General features: G+C 38.5%; 1 protein-coding gene across 1 annotated transcript; it reads right to left on the minus strand.

The window, feature by feature from the left end:
• Window positions 1–480: 480 nt before the first annotated feature.
• On the minus strand, window positions 481–25565 carry vps11 (VPS11 core subunit of CORVET and HOPS complexes). Its single transcript, XM_085419995.1, has 16 exons — window positions 25211–25565; window positions 22464–22608; window positions 22242–22377; window positions 21994–22157; window positions 18642–18889; window positions 18239–18440; window positions 17960–18111; window positions 17517–17703; window positions 17219–17362; window positions 15779–15976; window positions 15514–15675; window positions 9152–9285; window positions 5930–6132; window positions 5623–5794; window positions 1189–1411; window positions 481–1018 (listed from the first exon to the last, which is right to left on the minus strand). The coding sequence occupies exons 1-16, from the start codon at window positions 25387–25389 to the stop codon at window positions 854–856; spliced, it is 2814 nt and encodes a 937-aa protein (XP_085276121.1). The 5' UTR covers window positions 25390–25565; the 3' UTR covers window positions 481–853.
• Window positions 25566–25891: the final 326 nt, after the last annotated feature.

Consider the following 25891-nt stretch of genomic DNA (forward strand, 5'->3'; position numbering starts at 1 on the left):
GTCCACGCGAAATCCTGAACCCAAATCTCGATCCCATTGCTACACGTCAACATAGTGGGCGTATCCGGAATGACGCAATTTCCAGGTAAAGCGTGAGCACGCCACGTGCCTCCATGGAATAAACTGTTTTACTGACAAAAGTGAGGACATTTTTGTCAATTTTTTAATAAACTTTATGTTGTTTGCTCTCACAATGGCTGTTTTAATGTCTTCATGTGTGATTTTAATATATACCCTATAGAAATCCGCATGCATGCATGGAAGTCAGTTGCAAATTACTACCTGATGTAGGAAATAGAATTAGTGGTTTATAAGGTGCTTGTGTACAAAAGCTGCGTGCCAAGTCCAAATGATGAACACTTCAAAGCGAACAACATACATCTACATACTCAGAATGCCATAAACAGTAATGTCAAAGAGCAATGTTGACAGTTTAAAGGTTACAGAGCACACAACACAAAATATGTCAGGAAGCACTGAAACACTTAATGACGACTTTATTTTCAAATGTAATGCTCAGGTTATAGTGCCAGGCGTAATTTCAATAAAGATCAATGGCTGACTTGTTTTTGATTGCTATGTGCAAGACAGTACATACACATACACGCATTAGCTAAAGCCTCCAACACGTGACTATTCAAATCACAGTATGACCATTTTAAAACACAAATGTAGGCAGTTTCCAGTCATTGGCCCAAACTGAAACAATTATGTAAAAAGGACCATCAAAATTACTAAAAGCAGGTGGCTTTAATTTCTGATAAATAAAGGGGGCAACACATGCAGCATCTTGTCCTGAACCTGAATAAGATGTAGCCTCTCAGGTAAAATTGAGATTGTAAATACAAGATTTCTAGCTGTTTCTCTTGGTGTGGATGAGAAGGTCCCTCTGCAGGTTGACTTCCAGATTCCCTACAGATTTGCTGCCAGGTGGGTCAGTAACTAGGGTCAATTTGTTGAAGACTCCTCGGCCAAAATAGTCAGCTACCACAGAGAATCCATCGTTAGAGCTGCGTAACTGTAAACCAGAGCAAAGACAAAAGAAAACTTGTATTTTCCAATATTCCTGTAGTTTTCAAATAAGCTTTTTAAATAACAAAAGCAGGTTATTAGACAATATTAAAGCAGACCACGCACATATTCAACATGAACACGTTCTTTGTCTTTTGGTGTACGACTTATTGTTACCTGTCTGTTGAAGTGATCGTGCAAATCGCGTTTTTGGTCCTGGGCACGCAGCATGTCCATGACTTTTCGGTTTTCTGGAGTGCAAGTTGGGCACTCCGCCTCGCTCTCAGCATAGCTTTCAAAGCAGTGTTGGTGGAAGGAGTGGCAGCACAGGAAGTGAACAGATGGCAGGTCCAGTGGGCTGTTGCACATGTTACACTTTGTCTTCTGGAATATCTTGGCACTGTGTGGAAATATTAAGTTTAAGATTTATGGTCATACTTGGCAGTTTCTATAACTCTACAGCACTCTACTGACATGAGCAGTAAGAGATAAGTTGGGTGCATAAGTAAATAGATGGTGACAATATTCTTTGTTATTTTGCTACAATAAGATTCATACATCTTACAATAGAAAGAAACATGATCGAGATGTGACTGGAGTCCAGACTTTTGAGTTTAATTTAAGGGGTTTACCAAAAATACCGCATTAACAGTTTCAGTTACTTTCATAATCTCAATGGGAAAATTAGTTCTCAGATACAAAATTGTGCTTGTATCGTGACATCAGAAGTTCATTACAAGTACTCAATCTGCGCATAGTAACTATTTAAAGGAATTTTTAAGTTGTCCACAGAGGTGTTGATATACTGTGCTGTGAAAAAGTAGGTGCCTGGGTACTGATTTCTTATCTTTTGAATATTTGTCAGATTTACATGTTTCAAACTAATTTTATTAAAGACAACCCAAACAAATACAACATGTAATTTTAAATTATTATTTCATTTATCAGGGTAAAAAAGCTATCCAAACCTATCTGGCCATATAGAAAAGTAACTGCCCCCTAAAAATAATAAGTGGCTGTGCTACCCTTGACAGTTGGAGCTGGAACAAGCAACAGTAATAACAGGCAAATTGCTATGGAGGAATTTTGCCCCACTCTTCTTTCGAGAACCATTTTTGTTCAGCCACATTGGAGGGCTTTCACACATAATCTGTCCAAACTTTGACTAGGCTACTACAAAACCACCTTTTATTCCTCAGGAATTATGAGGTGGACTTGTTGTTGTGTTATCTTTGTTGCATAACCTAACTCCACCTGAGCTTCAGGCCACAAACTGATGGCCAAATACTCCTTCAGAATTTTAGAATAGAGAGCAAAATTCAAGGTTCTATTAACTACAACAAGTCATCCTGAAGCAACAAAGCAGCTGCATACCACCACCATGTTTGTTTGTAGGTATGATGTTCTTTTTGTGAAATGCTGTGTTAGTTTCATACCAGATGTAATAGGGCAGAAACTTTCCAAATAGTTCAACTTTTCTCTTGTCGGTCAACAGAGTATTTTCTGCAAAATCTTTGAGATCATTGTGTAAGATGAGTCTTTGTTCCAAGGAGGGGGTTTCTGCCATTTTTGCCATGTCTGTTTTCCAATCCCAAAAGCCTTACAAATGGCTTTGTAACCCCTTCCAGACTGATGTCAAAACTTATTTCTTCTGTGAACTTTTACTTTGTCATTTAAGTGATTTTCTTTTAATTTAATAGGTGTTTCACTAATCAGACCAGGGTGTGTCTAGTGAAACTGAACTCATCTTTCCAAAAATGTGGTTACAGACAATTAATGATTTCACATTTGGTAGTGATTTAATTAATTAAATCATCATTTCAAAACTGTATTTTGTATTTACTCAGGTTATCTTTGTACTCACTCAGAAACATGTAAGTGTGACAAATACGCAAAAACAAAGTAAAATCAAAAAGGGGGTAAACACTTTTTACACAAGCTAGAGTGTGACACAAAAAATCAATAAATCCTTAAGGGGAGAGTTTTGCATCACCAAAACACCTAGAAAATAGGATGTGACCAAGTTCAGAAAACAAGTTTTACTGTCAAAGTCAACAATAAAAGACTTCTTCAACAATATTCAAACAATTTACCTCAATATGAAAACCTCTGTTTACACTTATAAACAACAAATTTATATATGAAACTAAAATGAACTAGCAGACACATAAGAGATGGAAAGCCAGTAACACTTCATCATACACCACCATCAGCTGTGGTGAACACAGTGAAAGCAACTCAAGCACATTTCAAGGTAAATAAATGGAATGATCCAAATATTCCTCTTGTTTTTGAAATGAAGTCAAAACAGCAGAAAGAACCACAAACAAGCAGCAAGTCAGCAGGAAGTCCAAAGAATTTGGCAATTTACAAGGATTTCAGATTTCACTCACTTGAAAGCATACAAGTACTGAAAATAAAGCAGGTGTAACGGTGGGATTTGGCATGTTATTGCAGCTGCTCTCAGCTGCCATACCTTTTTGTGCCAGGTCAAAATATGGTCAATAAACTTACAGCCGGAATGAAATTATATGCCTATTCAAGGATTTAGCCACTAGGATGTGAAGGAAATGGGTTTGAGAGCCTCCAGGTGTATTAAACTGTCCTCAATCAGGGCAAGGCTGTGAGACGCAGAGTTTTGAAAGAAGAGGCCACTCAAGCATCTCTGGGGTTCTGCTTCCCTCCTCTTGTTTATTTGGAAATTATTATTATTTTATGTCTCATCAATTAAACACTGAGCTGTTCGCGGGGTGAGGAACCACAACTCAAGATTGACTGGACCAAGTGAGCTGGCCTAAATCTTAAAAATGGAAGCCTGGTTCGTGACTTTACAACGAGGGTCGCTGTCCAGGTAAGCCCACACTTCTTTCCATGTCTTGTCGACAATATCTTGTACCTGGTACGTGCAGTGTCACTGGTACGTGCAGTGAATGTTAGTTAGAAAGCACTTAGAAAATGTGCTTGTGAATGCACAAGTTGTGTAAAGCGCTTTGAGTGCTCAGTAGAAAAGCGCTATATAAGAACCAGTCCATTTACCATTCACTCTGCGGATTGTCGCTAGAGTGATGCGAAATTAATCTTTATGCACATAGACACAGATTGGCTTGGCAACCATGACACTGCAGTTCAGGTTGTTCTCTCTCAGTATTCTCCCTCAGATGCTTAGGACCTTATAGCAGCAGACACGACTCTCCTCACCATTACACGAACATCAGGTCAGTTTGTCAGAGCTACAGTTGGATTTTTACACAATTTAGTAAAGTTCACAGTGGAAGCAGTCAGAATGGAACAAATATCTGAGAAATGTATCTACTGCAAGTTGTTTGGAAATGTCCCAGAAAATGACCTGAATGTGAGATCTGCAAAATTCCTATCTGATGAAGTTTTTGATATTTACGGACACTTTTCTTCCCAGTATCAGCTGAACACATCATGAACAAAGAGCAGTCTGAGACTGTGTAGTAGGGCTGCCACGATTAGTCGACTAGTCACGATTACGTCGACTATCAAAATCGTCGACGACTGATTTAATAGTCAACACGTCGGATTAGGTAGGATTTAAGAGTGTAATAACGGACTGAAACAGAAGATTGCAGCACTGCATGTACAAGGATGCCAGCTGCCGTTGTACCCCGAAGAAGAAGCTGTGTCCCAGAATTCATAGCGCAGCCCAGCTCAGTTTCAAACAATGGCGGCAGCTAGTTTGTTTTAATATTACTCTTATTATTTTTTCTGGGTCACAAAATAAACATTTAACATATTTTCAGGCGAGAATGTAACTGTGTAAACCTCAAATATCTGCTCAGTTTATCAAGACACCACATATTTTCAAAAGCGCTCCGACGTTTTCGGAGACGTCTGTTACCCACTAGCTCAATAGCTAGCCGGGGGCAAGGCTCACTAGAGCCCGTGAGAACAGCGGACTCCCGGCAAATCGTTTTCAAACCCACCGCCGTCTTTCGCTACTCAGGTTAAACATATATAAGTCACTTTGATAACTTAAAAATGTTATTGTTTGGCTTTTTTTTAGTATTTTATTTGTTCCTGAGCAAAATCGGTTTGGCTGAGATGAAAGTTATAGTTTTTACACAGCTGAATAAACGTCAAGCAAACAACTGATTATCAGAAGTGTGAGATGCTGGAGAATATACTCCGGTGTCCTGTTATATTTTAGATAGCAAGGAGTTTATTAAACTTCACCGAAACAATCTGCAAATTTCATTAAAATTTAATAAACTATCATCTTGTCTTTATTTTTAGTTAGCACATACCTTAAACACTTAAAGCTGTAAGCTATATAAGAGCAGACGCATGCTGGTGCAATAAGCTGTACGTTTTACGTCCAATGGATGCATGATCTGATTAGTCGACTAATCGCAAAAATAATCGGCGACTAGTCGACTATCAAAATAATCGTTTGTGGCAGCCCCACTGTGTAGCTCCCCCTAAGCTGAAATAGAGTCGGACAAATACACAGCAAGCAAATCACATAAACCCTCTTAGCAGGGTTAAAAATAATTGTTACTTTCCAAATACTCATAGGCATGGACTTGATGTATTAGCTATGAAAGAGTTACGTTTACAGAAAATCCCATCCTTTATGTGACCAACCTTGTTTTGAGCTCCTGGATTTCTGAGCGAAGGTGAGCCGTTTCATCGCGATACTGTCGGATTTTCCGTTCATCATCCTCAATCTGTTGGTTCTCTCTAAGCAATTTGTTGATGAGGTAGTCTTTGATGACGGAGAGAGTGGCTGTCGAGTTGTGGGCTAATGTTTGCACCACTACAGCAACAAAAGAAAAAAAAATATGACACCTTTAAAATTACATTCAACTGACATGATCTTTACCTGAACCTATACTGTAACGTGTGGATCACACTCTAAACAACCAATGCATGAAGATAAAAATGTACTTACCAAGTAATGGAGGCATCAGGTTGTTTTGATCAATGTGATGTAGGACCTCACTGATATAAGTTTTGCAGTCTTCTTCCTTTCTGGCAAAGTATCCCAGCGCCTGCTCCCAAAGGCAACACTCTTGGTCCCCATAACTTTTGCAGGCCTCCACTACTTTTCCATACTCCTCATTCTGCATGTGGTAGTGCATAATCTGCTGGTACCTGCATACAAATGTCTCCAGTTAGTGATAAATAGTAAGATGTTCTAGCTTTACGCAGGGCTTTTTTTCCCGTTTTAAATAGAGCAACAAACTATTTTTCTAGGCTACACGAACAGCTTACAAATGAGTGAGACACCATTTCTGCTTTAAAGTGTGAGTTTATATAAGCAACACAGCACTTTCAGAAAGACATGTATTGTAATGAAAAGTACTCTCCGCTGCTGAGTAATCCATTATTGTAAATTTTAATGTTATTAGGAAATGATCAGACAAACAAGGGTTTTTGGGGAATACTGTTAAATATTCAGATCTAGAGTCTGATTAAAGTGCTGTGTGTTTGTTTTTTGTTTTTATTTTTAACATTATGAGAGAACCCAATTCAGTTTAATAAAAGATTAAAAGCTACATTAAGGCTGTGATTTTTAGTATCTGCATGGATGTTAAAATCACCCACAATAATTATTTGATCTGAGCCGAGCACTAAATCAGATAAGTCTGAGAAATTAGATAGAAACTGAGTAAAGGCTAAGTAGATGACAGATAGCAAATAAAACTGTTTTTTGGGGGGGGTTGACAAGATTAAGCATCAGGCTTTCAAATTAATTAAAACTGTCTGGGTCTTTGGTTTATTAATAAGCTGGAGGGGAGGATTGTTCCCAGTCCCCTGATAGTTAGAATGGCTTGGGGGTGTTGATTCATTTAAGCTAACTCCTGCTGTAACCAGGTTTCTGTAAGGTAGAATAAATCGATTTGTTGATCAATTATTAAGTCATGTACTAACAGAGAAGAGAGAGACCTAATATTTAATAATCCATATTTTACTGTTTTACTCTTTGGTGCAGTTATGGATGCTATATTGTTTCACAGTGGTTGTTGGTGTCTGTAGCTTCATATGTGTCAAAACAGAATCATCAATAACCATAATTTGGGCAAAAACAATTGATTGCGAAATCAACAGGGCTTCTGTTTAGAGCCATCCTCCTCACCATCACCAGGAAGTCATTTTTAAGGAAGGGAAATGGAAAGGCTGAAGTATGCCAAACTGCACAAGAGCTGGACTCAAAACCAGTGCCAGCGAGTCTTATATATTTCTAGGACATTTTTTATGATGAATTCCTTTGTGGTTTTCTTTTTTTGGTTCAAATCATCATCGGTATGTACAGACAATTTTTCAAGAGGCCTCGAGAACTATTCCTGAAGGCTACTTAAAGAAGTGACAAGTCTGCCTAAGACAGCTCAGGCTGTGTTGTAAAGAACAAAAGTACTCTTGCCAAATATTGACTTAAGGTTAATCACTGCAAATACAGTGGTCCCATGCTATAACGCTGTTCAACTTTCGCTGATTTTTTTGTGTGTGCAATTTTTTTTTTTTTCTTTTCAGTGCATCGTGTTCTGCATCTTGCTCGGCTGTAGACCATTGTCAATCGATCTCCTCCATGCTGTATCTCCTGCACAGTACAGAATGTGTTCGGCTTGTCAAACTTACAGAAATCTTTGATCGCTGGCAGTGTGACTATGAAGTGCTGTACTGTATGTTTGTAAGTTTTCTCCCCAACAAACACAACAATGTCGACGAAACGTTTTGCACCGTGAAAGGCACCTGCAGGTGCCTTTGTTTTCATTCTATAATACTGGACTTCTTTTTCTACGAAGGTTTGAACTTTGAGAGTGTTTAAACAAGAGAGAAAAGCGTGAAAATGTTCATGCTTGTCGGAGAAAAGTGTATAAAGTGTGTAGTGAGGGTTTTACAGCCTTAAAAGACCTGTAATAATTGTAAAAAATAAAGTTGACTACTTTGCGGATTTCACCGATCGCAGGTTATTTTAGGGAACATAAGTCCCGCATTAAATGAGGGACTTCAATTTTTTCTAGAAAAATAAAAAGGAATGAGAGATGACTCATTCCTCTCATGACAGATCACAATGTCATCTGGAAACACAGTGCAAGTCAGTACAACAAACAATCCTTACCACATTGTGTAGGACATCCTAGCTATGATTTGATGCATGCTGGGGCACTTTTTAAAACTTTTAAAACTTTATCTAGAAGGACATTACACAAAGGAAAAAGTCAAGTTAAATCAGCTAATTGCTCTAACTGTCTGGTATGCAGCCATGCTGGTACAGCTGTAACTCACAAGTCAGACCATTTATCAATTTGATGGAATGAGTTTCAGTTTCTTACAGATAATTATCCAAACCATCACCCCAAAGAGAAGATCCAAGTATGGGGTTGGACTTAAAAGCTTGAAAGGAATTATCATGTTTTCACAAGAGACTGGAACAAGTAAATTACATCAGCTTTATAAAAAAAGCAGTAATTTTACACAGGCAGGATCACCAACAAACAAACCATTATTTGTCACATACACAATCATACACAGTACAACATGTAGTGAAGTGTTTGTGTCCGAGCTGTGGACAGGCTGCAGACGTAGCCACGCCATTCCAGGGCTTGGTATTAGCATAGGTAGGTAACAGGAGTGACCTATAAGCATCTTTTGCTGACGTACACATAAGCTGAGGATGTATAATAAAGCATCCTTTATTGATAAAACATCCTTCAGTGATGTGTAACAATGATCCAATGTTTTGTTACACCTCATTAGACGAGATATATTGATGAAAGCTGAGTGTCTTTTTAAGTGATTCATGACTAAAATTCCCCTCAGTTAGGTGGCTCTGGTGAAAAGATTGCATCATGCACTATACCTACACTATATCTGAATCCAGACCCAGATTTAGAAATGATAATTATTACATATTACTACTGTGTTAGATTCAATAATATGTTAGGGTTATGTTTAAAACATAAATTAACTCATAATGAGTGCATTCGCATCATTAATATTCAACCACAAACAGTGACACAATGACTTTATTTACTGAACTAAACTGGCTTCTGCTGATACTGACACATCTTACAGCTTTCATTCGGTTTTACCTATCACACTAAAACAGTGAATAATGAGATGTTGTGAGGTGGTGCTTGATAAGTATTCAGACTGTTTGCTCACTTACAGTTTGCCTTTCTCATACAGGTAGAGGATGCCTTCTTTGAAGTTGTGCATCTGGCACAGGACAAGGGCCTTGTCAAACACAGTGTTGTCACTCCTCAGTAGCAACACAGCTTCCCCCTGCAGGACCTTCTTTCTCTGCCAAAAAGAAAAACAGAATGAGAAGCAGAATATTACATATTCAATAAATATTGAGCTTTATTAGAATAACGTCAAATGCACACAGCAGTTGCCTCGAAGCACTGAAATGTAATATGTTTGTTTTTGTTAAACACTACTATAATGAACTTTAAATCAAACATTCAGATCTGCAGATTATCTGCTTTAATTCAAGTGGTTTAACAAAAGTTTTGCGTGAAATGTTTATGAGTTAAGTGTTTTAGTCACTTACTCATTTTCTGAACAAAATAACATTATTTTTAATGTAATATGTATAAAATTGATTCAAGTGTTTTGCAGTTAACCGTTCAGTTGCTGCCTTTAGTTTTTTCCTCAGTAACTAAAAAAAAAATGCTTTGTTGGATTGAGATCAGGTGACCAAACACTTGGGTAGCTTTTGTATAACGCTTTAGGTCATTATCCTTTTGCATCATGAAGTGCTAACCCATCCGTTTCGCAGCATTTGACTGAATCTATGCAGAGAACATAGCCTTGAACACTTCATTTGAATTCAATTCAAGAGTTATTAAATTTAAGAGTTATTAAATTTAATAGTGATGTATAAACTAGAGAAGTGTGTAACTAGTTGACTAGATGACTGATTGTCGTTGTTGTTACGAGATTTACTAATAATTTAATCTAATTGTTAATAATTTTTATTGATGCACAATTCTGGTAAAATGATGTATCCTAACTGTTATGCTGCCATGTACGACCAGATGAAGATGGAGCATCGTTTTTGAGAAGCACCATGAATCTGTTAGTCTAGGCCTGATCTTTTTGTTAACACCATTAGAATGAGATTGTGCATACAAGCAGTGGAAATGAGAGTACAGTGGTCCCTCATTTATTGCGGGATTTACGTTCTAAAAAAACCTGCGATAAGTGAAATCCGCAGAGTAGCCAAGTGTATTTTTTACAATTATAGATTTATTAATTCTGTAAAACCCCTCACTACACACTTTGTACACTTTTCTCAAACAGGGAAGAAAATTTTCGCTTTTCTATCTTGTTTAAACACTCCCAAAGTTCAACCATTTGTAGAAAAATAAGTCCAGTATTATAGAATGAAACCAAAGGCACACCCACAGGAGTCGCCCAACGCTCTTCTAACAATTGTTAGAAGAGTGTCGGCTATGTCCGGGAACTTGGCCGATCAGTTGGATCAGGATCTGGCAAAGTGCAGGTGGTTTAGCATCTAGTGGGACGAGTCTGTGGACAGCAGCAGTAGAGCACGGCTGATGGTCTTTATCGGGTGGTATTTGATGGTTTCTCCACAAAAGAAGAACTTCTGACATTACTGCCGTTAAAGACAACTACGAGGGGAGTTGCCATCTATAACGCGGTGACGGAGTTTTTTGCGAAGAAAAAGGTACCGCTGGAAAAGCTGGTATCAATGACTACCGACGGAGCTCCTGCTATGATCGGCCGACATGCAGGATTCATCACTCACTGTAAAGGTGACACAGAGTTCCCAAACTTCATGCATTACCACTGCATCATTCACCAGCAGGCGTTATGCACAAAGGTGATCGGCTTCGAGCACGTCATGACTCCCGTTGTGAAGATCATAAACAGCATCCGCTCCAGAGCTAAACAGCACAGAACATTCAAGGTGCTATTGGAGGAGCTGTCAGCTGAATATGGTGACTTGCTACTACAAACGGAAATCCGATGGCTCAGCAGAGGATGGATTTTGCTTCATTTTTTGTCACTTTTGGGTGAAATCAAAGAGTTCATGCAATCCAAAGGGGAAGACATCTCTGCTGGAGGACACTGAGTGGACACTTGACCTTGCGTTTTTAACGGACATTACTGGGAAACTGAACCATTTGAACTGTGAGCTGCAAGGTAAAGGTAAGACTGTTGCTGACATGATAAGTGCTTTAAATGGATTTAAAGCCCAGATGAGCATCTTCTCTGTGAATTTACAGAGAAAAAAGATGCTGCACTTTCCCTTTGTGCAGATGGTGCTGAAAGACAATGCTTCTGCATCTGAGACTTTTGACAAAGTTGCAGAAAAGTACACAAGTCATAAACCGACTTGGTCAAGAGTTTGAGAATAGGTTTTGTGACCTTGATCAGCTTGAGCCATGCGTGTCATTCATTTCCAATCCTTTCATGAATGTGGACACAACATGCATTGCTGAGAAACTAAGTTCAGTGTTCAGCTTGGATGCTGGACAGGTGGAAATCGAAATTGTAACATTGCAAAATGACCTCCACCTCAAAGCCTATGAGGGTACACCAAACTTTTGGTGCCTTGTTGACACAGAAAAGTACAGTGGTGTATGCACAGCAGCTACAAAAGTTGCCAGCCTGTTTGGTTCAACCTATCTTTGTGAATCAGCCTTTTCTGACATGAACTTCATCAAGTTCATGTCAGAACTTTATTTTTTGCCTCATTTTATTCTATTTACTCATCTTTTCTCCTTGTTACTATGTGGAGTGGTATATTCTGATTGTAAATTTGTTGTTTGGTTTGCGTTAGGACCGGAGATAAATGTTACTTTGTTCCTTGATTTTTGGTGCCCACTTGCAATATAAATTGGATTGTAGATAGGGGGCATGGTTTAATAAGAATATTTTCTTCTTCCTGCTCCTTTTCACACATGGTTGCAGTGCTTTACCGATAGAAAGTGTGGTTGGTTTGTCTGAAAGAACTAACTGTGGAAACTGTTGTACCAAGTGTGAAATAAATAAATGAAATGAAAGAACAAACACAGAACACGCCTATCTGATGCACATCTGCAAGACTCACTCAGAGTTGCAGTGTCAAGTTATACCCCAGATTACAACACACTGGTGAACAGCATGCAATGCCAGGTTTCCCACTAACAGACAAAGAAAGCCATACTAGATGTTCTCAGTGGCAACATTACAGTGTCATGTCAAAGTTGAATTTAATTATTGAAAAACAAATGTATCTTTCTACGTAGCACTCATAATTCTTATTCTCATGTATATATCTCATGTATATCTCATGCACATATCTTTCTTTCTACATAGCACTTTAATTCTTATTGTCTGCACTGAAGCACCGCAGCAATTTCCTAATGTTGTAAACCTCAACATCTGGCAATAAACCCATTCTGATTCTGATTCTGATTCTAAGTGTAACATATGATAATTTGTTTTAAAATGCTGCAAATTTGGTGAAAAGTTCTGTAAAATGTGAAAGTTGATTTTTGTATGTTACATACATACAGAAATAATGTATGTAACAGTAGGGCTGCTCGATTATGGCAAAAATGATAATCACGATTATTTTCACTGAAATTGAGATCACGATTATTTGACGATAATTATTTAACCCTTTAAGACCTACTATAGAACCAAGTCCACCAGAGCTTATATTATTTTTTTACATGCTGTAGTGCCATTTGTGGGAGCATTTCAAGTTGCTATACATCAATACAACTGTTATAGCCCATATTTTAATAATATGTATGCATTAAGTCCATAGTAATTACATAAATTGCAAAAAAGTGCAATAAACTACAAAAAAAATTGAAAATCGCTTTTGTTTTGTTTACATATATTTCTACTTGGAGAAATTTAAGAGGTTTATCCCTCAAAACTTTAAATACAATAAAGTTGCAAAAAATAGTTTCCCACCACAGGAAATTTATTTTGAGTGTCTTCATAGTTTTATTTTGGAGATACAGCAATTTTTATATACTGCAGGAAAAACAAAAAACAATCCTATGATGCAAATTTGCAAAGAAAACAGCATGTGCATCATTTCACTGTGGGAAGTGTTACGAACAGCTGATAGGAACGGCAAAGCGTGTTTCTGGAATATTATGTTTTTGTTCCTGCAAGCGCTTTTTATGCAATTTTTGCAAAGCTATATGTGGAACGAAACCGTGACCGAGGACAAGCTGATGGCATAAGATGTGAGTACAACTCCTCCGGTTTCATATGCAAAACAAATTATTGCGCTAGCTTACACGGTTCAGGTTCTACAGGGATTTAACAATAGTTACGCAAAACGGAGCTTACTGCTCTGACCGGCTTTAAAGGGTTAACAATGACTTTAAAAAAATAATATAAAATAGTGTGCAACACCACTGAAGTTTTTTTTTTTTTTAACTCTCTTTTCAACCAACGGCAGTCACTCTCCAAATAACTTCTGCTTAGCTTTCCGAGCTTCCCTCGGGTCCTCTTAATCAGCGGTCTCCAACCTTTTTTGCGCCACGGACCGGTTTATGCCCGACAATATTTTCACGGACCGGCCTTTAAGGTGTCGCGGATAAATGAGGGAGGGGCTAATAATCGGCTCAGTCATTTTTAATGATCGTTGAAAGCCCAGATCGTAATCGTGATTAAAATTCGATTAATTGAGCAGCCCTATGTAACAGTGCATAATTTGTTAAAATGTGTTAGTGGTAAGTAAAAATGTTGTAGAAGTGATCACTTCAAAATGTAAATACTTGCAGAGATTTATAGAAATAAAGTGTTGCATATTGATATTTATCCGTTTCCTACCTTGTTTCCTACTTGCATTCTTTATAATTATGGTGAAAAATAATTAACATAATCAGTGTCTTTACATAGATGAATATAATTAATTATTAATGATAACATATAATTAAAGATAAATTGAGGAAATTTGTTATTTCAGAAGTGTGTGTCAAACTGGTAGCCCTTCACATTAATCAGTACCCAAGAAGTAGCTCTCACTTTCAAAAAAGTTGGTGACCCCTGGTCTACAGCCAATCAGGACACAGAACACAATGTGCTGTTTAAAATAAAATTAAAAAAGCATGCAAAATTGCACACACAAAAAAAAAAAAAAATCAGCGAAAAAGCGAGGCTGCAAAAGGTGAATAGCAAGGGACCACTGTATAACTACTATATCCTACCAGGAGGAGACCCCCGGAGGACACCCAGGACAGCCTGTAGAGATTACAACGCTTGACTGGTATGGGAACACTTCATGTTTCCCTGGATAAGATGGAAGAGGTGGCTGGTGAGAGGGAGGTTGGTGGGTTGATGGCCAGACAACTAATTGTTTTGTCATTGATAGGGATGGGTACCGGTATCCGGTGCCATTATAGCACCGGTTCTGACATAAACGGTAGTAACCAGACCGAAAAGCAGCGCACATTTTGGTGCTTTATTTCAGTGCTTTTTTTTTCCCCTGACATGTCATACACTTTGGATTCTAGCCAATCATTTTACCTTTCCGAGGATAGTAGGCGGGCCCAGATACGTACGTTCTTTTAGAGCAAAGCTACAGATTAAAAATGCCCAAGGCGAAGCGGTCAAAAGTCTGGCTGTACTTCACAGCAAAAGATGCAAACTCAGCAGCCTGCAACAAGTGCTTTAAGCTGATACTGTGCAGAGGTAACTCCTCGAATCTGATGAAACACCTGGCGATGCATAGCATTTTGTTAAAAGCCGAGAAATGCGCCGGATTTGATAGCTTGCTGCGAGACCTCACACCGAGCACATCTACTGTGGGTGGGTTGCCCGTTATCAGACCCGGAGTTAGCAAAATCCCCCAAAAACCCGAAGAGTAGAGTCCTGGCCCCTAGCCCTGCCAGTGTAGCAGAAATGATGACGGATGATGATGGCAGCAGCAGCCGTTCTTCTCTGCGTGAGTAGCTTAATGTTGTTTGTGTGTGATTTACGTTGAGTAGGCTAATCACGTTATTACATTAATGCATGTAAGGTGAACTAGCAAACACCGTCGTAGTTACATGCGGCTGTCTTCTTGTTTGATGGCAGATACTCCCTTCACCAATGCATCAATTGTTAGATAGAAAGCACTTCAGAATAGAAAAATGTGCTGGTGTGAATAAGATTGTATAAAGCACTTTGAGTCCTCAGGCAGAGTAGAAAAGCACTATACAAGAACTGTGAGCATAACCAGTCCTTTGCGTCTTGCTACAAACCCTCTATATTTCCATTCATGAGAATCGGTTTCCGTTTCTTTTGGTACATTTTTAAGAATGGATCACATTTTCAATCATTTCGCCAATCCACAAGTTTTTATAATATTCCATATAGGTTTGTTTTGTCTAAATATTTATTGAAATGCTTTTATCCATATAAAAAAAAAGTTTATTATAAGGATTCTTTCCTTGTTTAAAATAAATAAACAAGTAAATGAAAAACAATTTCCTGAAATGACAATTACACTCGATTTTTAAAATCTTCATGGCAGCTTGTATAACTGTCTAAATGTTATGCACTGACCTCAGGATCTTGTTCATGTGCCCAGTCTTGCAACCGTAGTTCCAGTAGTGTGTCATACACACCCTGGGGAGAACGGGGGTCCACCTCAATCATGTGCTCCAGGAAGGCTTTGAGCTCCCGAGGGTTATTGGCAAAAATCGGGATGAATTCCTCAGAGTTTGCCTAAAATACAAACAGTAGTGGAGGAGAATATTTCTGATAAACACTTCAAATTTATGATCAAAATTAATGATTATCTAGGAGAATAACAGTATTGCTCAGAGACCTTATTGACCACACTCCTGTCCAGGCTGTCTTTTTCAGCAGCGTCTCCACTGGGTTGGTAATTAGTGCATAAGCCCTTCAGGAGGAGCGTGGTACCTTCAGGGACATGGTGCATCAGTGTCTTGCCATAACGCTTCATGTTGCTTTCAGCTTGTTCAAAAGGCAGACGCCCAATGTAGCGCAGCCCTTCTTGATAATTCTGTGGGAAAATAATAACAACAAGCTTTTTATTATTTGTCACATACGGTATCATAGAGTACAATGTGTAGTGAAATGTTCTTGTGTTCGTACTGTGGACAGGCTGCAGACGTAGCCGCACCATTCCAGGGCTTTTTTTAGGTTAGCAAGAGGGGTCTAGCCTTACTGAATACTGGGTGGGAATCGAACTTGCAACTCCCGCTCCAAAAACGTGTAGTCTTACCACTAAACTATCAAGCTGCCACTCTCTGCCAAATATCCACTCTCCATTAGAAAGAGAGTTAATATGTTAAATACTATTTTATTTTTGATGTGGTATAAATTCCAAAATTCTAGCTGACTTTCTTCTTGAGTAATTGCATTCACAAGATTTTCAGAAAACTTGACATCTGACCTTACAGACACTAAAGTTACTAAAATTCCAACTTGTTTGAGCTTTTAATAGTAGACGCACCTATGAAATGAATTTGATAATACTACGTTGCCTCCTTCGGGTGTCCACACTGCCCGCCCAAGGTTGGGTGAGGACACTACCCCTCATTAATTGCCCTTATCTTAATTCCCCCTTTCAGATAAATAAAGTCTCTCTGATTCTGATTCACCTTTTACAGTGGAGGGGTAAAAAGGACAGGACTGTGCACAAGTTCACAAATAACTTTTACAATGTTAAAAGGTCTTAATTAGCTTTAAAAATTATTTTGACTAATCACCACCTTATATCAATAATAATCAGCCATGAGCTGCTCTAAGCAGTTGTCTAGCACTGCTTAGAGAATATAATACTATGGCTATGAACATAACAAACCAATTTGTGGGACCCACTCATAACAAAAATTTAGCGTCAGTAGATCCATTTTGCAAAGAAGTCCTGTAGTGGAATGGAAGAATTCTGAATGCAAATATCACAGTGATCGTAACCCAAATCCAAGATATGCCTTACCTGAAGACCATCTCAATTCTAAGAGCACAAAAACAGTGAATGCAAGTCCAGACAGTCTAGGAACGTCATAGAAACAGAAAACTTTGAACGAAAAACAGACCAAAATCTTTCAGACAAGAACTGAAAGACTCTTAGTTGCTAATAAAAAAATGTTTACAAGTTGCAATGTTTGCCAAAGGAAACGTTAGTAATGCATTGGATGGCTTTTTAAGGTTAAGAAAAAAAAAAAAGAAGAGGACAATTCCTAGTAGCCCAGAGAAGTGATGAACATCTATCTCTAAAGAAAGGTTTGAACATTTGTACCTTCAAGTCCTCCAGCTGGATCTTTAGGTACCACTCGTGGTGCATATGTTTCTCAGCCAAGAAGACAGCGTGGCTGTGGTAGCCAGCCTGCCGGAGAACCTTGATGGCGATTTCAACATCAAAGTGTACTTCATTTTCACTGCTCTGTTTAAATACAGTGTGGGAAGACAACACATTTATGATATACCAACCATTATTGACTCTTGCCAATCTGGGTTTTAATGACAGTCCGAATTAAATAGCAGTCTTAATCATCAAAAGCCCAACACATCAGTGCTCACGTTCACCAGTCAGTCACCTTAATGAACTCTTCCAGCTTGGAACTGTCCTTGAGCTTGGTATAACAGTTGAGCAGCAGTGTAGTGTGATCTGCATTGGCCAGTGACTGCCTGTGCAGGGCTTGCAGATAGGCTGTCAGATTGTGGATCCTCTGTGCATCTAGAAATTTCCTGATGACATATGATGGCTCCAGCTTCCCAATGGTGCTGTGTGAGAAAACAATGTATTTTTAAGAGGGATTTTATTAATGGCTCATTTGATCTGTAATGTATATATCACTAAATATGTTCAGTGATTAAAACACTTGAAAATTAAGAAATAATAATAATATCATCATTCAATAATGAAATTTCTCAATTTCAGCACTTGCTATCTTTGCACTCTTTTCAATAAATTGAGCCTTTGAATAATGGCAAAACTCATTCTCATCCAGCGAGTTCCAGTCCTGGCAAATGCAATTACCGAATATACTGCTGAATGGCACCGTCGTGGTCCCCCTTAAGGTACAGGTGATCACCATATTGTCTGAAGATATCTGATACTCCATCACTGTCCAGGTGCTGACTCTTAGCCAGGTTTATGGCCATCACAAACAGATTCTTCTTAAACAGCATCTTTAAAGACAAACATTCAGGTAAAAGTTATTCTACCTGAATAACTAGATTTATAGATGATTCAATTCACTGTTCATCACTGCTTTTAAACAACTCCTCAATCAGCAGTTACAGAGACTGAACTGACCTCCAGTTTGGTCTGTGTGTCTTTCTCCTGGAGAACAAACATTTTTCCATCTCTAGTCAGAATGTAGAAGGAACCCCACTCTGCTACCACGTCAATGACATCATCAAAAGAGGCACTGTAGGCAATGAATTTGTTGTCCAGGTCATAGATAGTTAGCAGCTGTTTGTCTGATGGCGAGCTCTCTCCACTACTGAAGCATGTCCTGAATTAAAAATGAATAGAATCATTGTCTCATAGGACATGTATTTTTGTAAGTCACCTGATGAATATGGATTATTGAATTAAGATTTGTGATTTAAAGATGGCTTTGAATAACGGAATATTAAAATTCAATATTCTCTTCTTTCAGATGAAATACTCCGTGAATATTACTGTCACCTCATTCTTTCAGTCCTGTTCTTACTTGTTGGGTGACTTTACATCCCTTATGAGTAAAAACAGATATCCACGGTGCCAGTGGGCCAATAGCTTGTGTCCATCAAAAGCAAAACAGGGCCCTCGTTCATCAGGCTGATACAGGTACACACATTCTTCACCAGCTACAATGAACTGAGAATCCTGGGATGGATCTGCCAGGGATGAGCAGCGCAGTGCACAGCCGTGTGTATCCAGCTCCACTTTTGGATACTCCTTGATGGACAGGGTGTAACACTAAACAAATAAAGATGACAAAGAGTACTTCAAAAGACTGAAAGACTGTATGCTCACCTTCAAACTATGAGAACATTCTCTTTAAAACCTACAGGATAAACAAGGTAATCCAATATAAAACCGAAATGAGCACACCTTTGTTTAATATCACTTAAATGTCCAATACTTCAAATAATCTCAACTCTTATGAACAATAAAAACATTTAGACAACATCAACACCACGTTTACTGCATGTGTTCTTTTTGGCTCCACATGATGATTGTCAGCCTTTGTAATGACAGAACATTAAGATCACTGACCAATTAAATCCCCAGTGGGAACAAAGCCGCATCAGTAAACCATTGAAAAGACAATACAGACTCTGCACAATCTAGCACTCAATAATAGATGGGTATGTGTCTTGATACACGCTCAATAATCCGAGAAATTAATTAATGGCCAACAAACAACAATCTCTGAATCACTGAGGGGGACTAGGTACATCTTTCACCATCTTACAATACCGTGATCCCCAACTATATGCAAATAGTATTCATGACTTAAGGTCATGACAACTGATATATTAATGATCATGAAACTGATATTGTGGCTGAAAGCTATGCAGTAGTGCTGATTTTGATTGTTCTTTTAATAACTCTGAAGACATCACTTGGGTGAAATTTTTCTTCTACCTCCTCTTTTCTCCATTATATATCCAGGTGAATTGAATCAACTTCTTAAGATGGCTAAGTGCTATAGATATTGCATAGTATCACAAAAACATATTTAATCTTTGGCACAAAAGTGAAAGATTAACCTTTAGTCATTTCTGCAGGACATTTAAAAACAACAGCTGGTGACCAAATTGCTGTACCAACCTTTTTTGCGCCACAGACCGGTTTATGTCCGACAATATTTTCACGGACTGGCCTTTAAGGTCTCGTGGATAAATGCAACAAAATAAAACCAGTACACCCCCCCCCAAAAAAAAAAAAAAAAAAAGATTTATTCATAACACACAGGAAAATCCCAGGGACACCGAGTTAACGATAAAAACTATTAAAAAAAAACCCAAAAAACAATAAAATCCCTGAAAACCATAAATTTCACACCCGAGCCTCAACTCTCACAGCCCGGTACCAAATGACTGGCCTGGGGGTCAGGGACCGCTGCTGTACATGTAATATATTCTAACAGCATAAATCACAGAACAAAATAACAGTATAAGATAAAATGAGAAAGCACGAGTAAAAAACAACACAAAAAAAAGTCGTCTGAACTCATTCTGATTTGAAAGCAGAGAATAAAAATTAGTTTTCAAATGGGTTTTGAAAGCAGCTGATGTGGGAGAGTTCCTGATCTGAAGGGGTAGTTCGTCCACAGTTTCAGAACACAAATTGCAAAGGCCCAATCCTTTAATCTGGACCTCTGGATGGCGAGGAGAATTTGCTCAGCAGACTGTGTGGTTTTTTTGTTTGTTTTTTACTGTGGGTCCTGTACTTTTTTGATATTAGTAAATGTAAACCTTCACTTTTAAATCTTACATAAAAGCAGGGCTCTAGAGTGCGACCAATGTGGTTTCAAATGCGACCAAATTTTTTCAATGGTACGACTGAAAAAAGCATCCTAGGTCACACCGGTGCGACCAACAGCTGTTCAAGTCTCCGTGTGGTCAACAACATACACACATTATGCCCCTATCGTGGTCTAAACCAATCAGAGATAGTCAAGGGTGGGACCTCTCTGATTGGCCGTGGTCCAGATATTTCTGTAGTCCTTCATGTGTACGTTTGAAAGTGCAGGTGTATAGAGGGAGGTGAGTAGCTTGAATAAAGCGATATCGATTCATTAAATCCTGAATCAACTTTTAAATATAAATGTATTTTGCCAGAAATGCCAGAATCTGAGGTTAAAGATCACAAAACTATTTCAACAACCACCAAACAGCAAATGAGAACAGGTAAACGGATTCCACACAAAGACGTAAACACAGAGCACGGACCCGGCGCATCAGCTTTCTCTTACTCGGCTTTCTCACCCGACGGCCCATACAGGGACACGCCGTTGGGGCTGAAAGCCAAGAGCTCACTGATTCTGATGCGTCGGTGGGTTCGCCCTTTGTGTTTATGTCTTTTTTGCGCTAGATTCTGAGCTGCAGGTTTTGTCTCTCTCCAACCAAAATTCACTGAACCAGCAGCAAAAGAAGATCCAAACTACGCTTCACATTTGAAAAATGTCTTCATTAATTCGCTCTAACTTCTGCTATTTTGCTTCCACCACGAAGCAAAACGGCATTATTCATACCGTTGTTTACAGCGCTGTTGGCCGCTATATATATATTTTTTTTTTTTTTGTTTGTTTGTTTTTGTTTTGTTTGTTTTTAATAACTCAAATGAGCCTCGGACAAGAGAGCCTAATTTCTGCTGTTCAATACTAAAGAAACTACACTTTTAAAATTATGCAAAATTGCAGAATATTTTTAAGGTTATATAATATAAAAAGCCAGGCCAGGAAACTCTGCTTCATGTTTTTCTGTTTTATCCTCAATTATTTTGACACAAAAGCATCTGCTGTGATGCTCACACCTCTGATGAAGTCTCACAGTGTCAGTACTGATAGATGATCAGAATTATAATATTTCTGTATGTCTGAGGCAAAATTGAATCGAATCAGCAAACAGCTCATCAGAGGAGGCAGAGATGATGATTAAGTTTAACATTGTCTACAATACTAGTACTAATACTTTTTTGGCACTTTAAGCACAAGCACTTTTTCAGTAACTTATCTTTCTTGTAGAACTGTGCTCCAAATAAAGAACGTTGTGCTGACAAGATTGTTAGTTAATCATTTACAAATGAATATTGTCTATATGGACAGCAATTTTCCCCACAAAAAAGTGAACATGTAAAACTGCAGTGTTAAGCGGTGCAGTTGAAAAATTTGGGTGCGACTTAACTTTTGTTAAGTAACCGTGGCTAAAAGTTAGTCTAGATCCCTGAATAGCAAATGCCAAAGTGTTCAACTTTGAAGGAATGTAGCGACTGTTAGGTCACTTCCATTAATTGACATTTCAAAGATATTGCACAGGATGGTCCTCATTTCTGTATAGCACATGGTGACTTACGTAGACTTTCTCCAGGGTGGCAACAAACAGATGGGTAACTTTTGCTACTTGGCGGAAGGCGAGGCCAGTGACAGGGCTAGCTCCCTCATGCAGAGTCAGAGTTTTACTGTGACGATCTCTGGTGATGTCACCTTTGGTCAAAACCACACTGCCATCCGTGAAGCCTGCCAGGAAACACAGAATCTGCTATAACCTTTCAGAATGACGACTGGGTCAGTAGACCAAAAGAACCTTTCTTCGAGTCTTACCAATTGCCATAAAGTTCAGGTTTTCGTGCACACTGAGGCAAGAAACTTCAGTTGGTTTGTTGCCTGGAATTGCAGGAAATATCCTAGTGCAGAGAGGATTTCCACTGTCCCTCTTGTCCAGGTTCCAGACCTTTACCTAAGAAATAAGAATTATTAAGTTTAGCAGTGGTTTCTGTATGTGTGTTTTGAAAATGAGACTTCTCTGGGAAACATCAGACTTACTACAGGGTTTATTCCATGTTCATCCTGACCCACTGACACAAGGATGCTGTGTTGCTTAAGCTGGTAGAGATGTGTAACTCGCAACTTGTAGGCCTGAAAAGACATCAGCTGCAAGGAGCGCATCAAAAGCCAGATCTTACCTTCCATATGTAACACTACAAAGGTTAAGGATAAATATATTTACAAAACAATTTCTAAAATACAAAAAAGCTGTTTATAAAATTGCTGCAAAATTAATTAAAAAAAAATACCCCATCCTTTTCTCTTTTCAATATACTTACATAAATGTATATGCTTACATACTATATGCACAGTATATTTTATTTTAATATTATTCATCAAGACCTGGTTCCAAGTAATTTCACAAGTTATATTATATTGTGAAAGTGTCATACTCCTTTCCTTTGTAGTTTCATACTTGTGACTGATGAGGAAATACCTGAATTTATTAATAAATCTAGGCCTTCTGCCTGTCATCTTAACCCACTTCAACTCAAGTGGAAGTCCTGTTTATCCCCTCTCCTGACGTTATTCACTCTTGTCTAATTTAACTGTTCCGCTCTTAAAACAATTGTGATAATTCCAACACTTGAGGAACCTGGTGCAGACCCTTTCACCTTAACTACCTTTTCTTTCAAAAGAAAAACTTACTATCACCTTACTAGACAATGTTTAACCTGTTTAAACAATTGCAGTCTCGTTTTCAGCCACAGAAACTTAAGATCATTTATGATTTTAACTATACTTGTGCTGCTCCAGTTGTCAGTGGTTTTTTTTCCACGTGGGTCTTTCTTAGATCACCATTTTATTATTTATGTTTTGGTCAGATTTTTACTCAATTTCATTTCTATGCCAATGACATAGAAATGACATAGTTTCATGGCCATTCAATTGAGTTCCGCTGTCTCAACTTTTTCTCTCACTAAAACAGATGTTCTTCTAGTAGAAACCAAAAATCTCTATGTGTACTGAAATTAGGGCTGTTCGATATAACGATATATATCGGATGACAATATAAAAACGTCTATCGTTTCATTTTACGCTATGGTTTGTTTCCAGGCGTGGCAAAATAAACTGTTTACGGCAATATTTTGTCATCGTTTTGATGGTCACTGTAGTGGCTATATTAATTTCTTAAAGTTCACTCTTTCTCTTATATTTAATATAACCACACTATGGACGGACAAGCGCCTGTTTTTATGCATTGTTAGCAACAATGACGGTATAACCATCGCGTGTCCGCTTGTTTATTTTCCACATAAACCTTTCACAATAAAGCTCAAGATCCTGTTGAGACTTTTCAAAATAAACTGAATCACTTGAAAGACTATGCAGAGTATTTACGGATGAGAAGCAAAAAAAAGAGCCGTCAGGTGCTAAAAAATAAACCTTATACTCAAACGTTAGAATAGGCTTTTCCCAGCAGCAGGCTGTGTAATAAATACTTACACAAAAAATGGCGGCCGTTACAACTTATGTCTAAAAATGTATAGTTTCATACAAAGGTTAAAAAACTCGCCTCCAGGTAAACAACGCCCAGCTGGAAACACTTCACGCAAGTCGAGCTGCCCGAGATTCACAGAATTACAGAAAATGTTACATTTTTGTGGTTTATATCGTTATCAGGATGATAGATGTCTTATATCGGGATATGAGATTTTGGTCATATCGCACTGCCCTAGCTGAAATTCTCTAATCTTTCCTCCCTCCCAGGTTAAAATTATATCAGACCGTCTGGAGATTTACATTTATGTAGTTGGCTAAGCCCATCCCTTACAGCTCTTGTTTATGCTCTGGTTACAGTAAATCCATCCTCTCTGGCTGACCACAGACACCTCTATTGCCTTAAACCTTCCAAAATGTTGGTGATCATGTCATTACCAGAAACACTTTCAGAGACCATGTGTACTCCTGTCATTCAACTGGCATCATGTAAAATAGTGAATCAATTTTAAGATTCTGCTTCTTAATTGAACTTTTTCCACAGTCTTGCAGTTTCATGATTTTCTGAACATCTCAGTTGAGTGGCCCCTAATCTTTGGAGCTGTCTCCCGCACCACATTCCCAACATTTATTTAACATCTATTCATCTTAAAAGATAGTCTTAAAACACATTTTCATTCCAAGGTGTGTCTTAAAAGGTGCATATTAAAAAATATATTATTTATGTAGATACAATGGATATAGGCGGATACTAGGCCAGTATTAATCATTTTCTAAAGCCCTGTGGGTCTCCATCGGAAACCCGTGCAAGGCGGTTATAATAAGCTCGATTAGCATCTAACGTGCTGGTGTGCATGTCAACCCTTTCTGTTGTACACTATTTTTTACGAACTTTACGCGGCTTTTCCCTTACTTTTTCTTGCTGGAATAAACACGATGACTAACTACAAGTTCCCAGTAAAGCTAAAGATTAAGTGGGAAATACGTAAAATGTAGCTTTAGGCGGAAAGAAGTCCACGAGGGTTCGTGCAGTCTCAGACAAGCAGTCGAGCCTCAACTCCAACGATAACGTATACATTTGCATGTAGATTGATATGGCGCAGAAAACGAAGCCAGCCTAGCTCTGTCGCCGCCTACAACCTACTGCTTCAATAACCTGCAAAGACAATAGTTACTTATCTCGAAGATATGCTCTACATTACCTGAATTAAAATTTTACTGTCACGAATTCTGGGTTATTTAGCGTCAGTTATCAGCAAGCTAGCATCACATCAGCTAATGTAGCTAACTGTTGCCATTTAAGGATATCTCCGAGAACGATATGACCCCGACCGGAGTCAGAAGCCGAGATCCCTTTTGGGAGAAGAAAGTTTTTCCCATTGTCATCTGGGTCCTTCACCGTATCCTTATCAAAGAAGACAAATTTCCTCCACTGTAAGAACGCTGCCATTTTGTTAGTATTTGCAGACTGGGGTGTTGTCATGTGACACGTGAGTCACATGACCAAATCGCTGGTTCTCCATTTCCTGGCTATAGCAGGCATGAGGCAGACCTCTGGGCCCTATTTCAGGAAGCCGGTTTAGAAAACTCAGAGTGAAAAACGATACTCAGGGTTGAGTAACCCCGAACTGTCCAACTCGGAATATTCGGTTTCAGAAAGGCTGATAACTAGTGATGGGCAGATGAAGCCCCATGAAGCACTGAAGCTTTTCATCCAATTGGTTCACCCCAACGCGAAGCTTCATGAAGCTTCATTTGCTCTAGTAGGACACCTACTGGACGTAAAAATAATAGCTGGCATGAATTTGAAGAGTGTGGCCTTTTGCACACAGCCTGTAAATGTCAACAACAAAAGGAGTGTGTAAAACATCTATATTGTAGTGATGGCAGTATACTGTGTATATTTATACTGGCAGTATGGAAAATGATTATTTGGAAATGCTTGAAATGGAAATGATCATTTACTGTGAGGTGAGGTGTGGTTG

This window comes from Rhamphochromis longiceps, linkage group LG10 (genome assembly GCF_057381845.1).
Source record: "Rhamphochromis longiceps isolate RC_006_pf linkage group LG10, R_longiceps_female_GT1.1, whole genome shotgun sequence".
NCBI lineage: Eukaryota > Metazoa > Chordata > Actinopteri > Cichliformes > Cichlidae > Rhamphochromis > Rhamphochromis longiceps.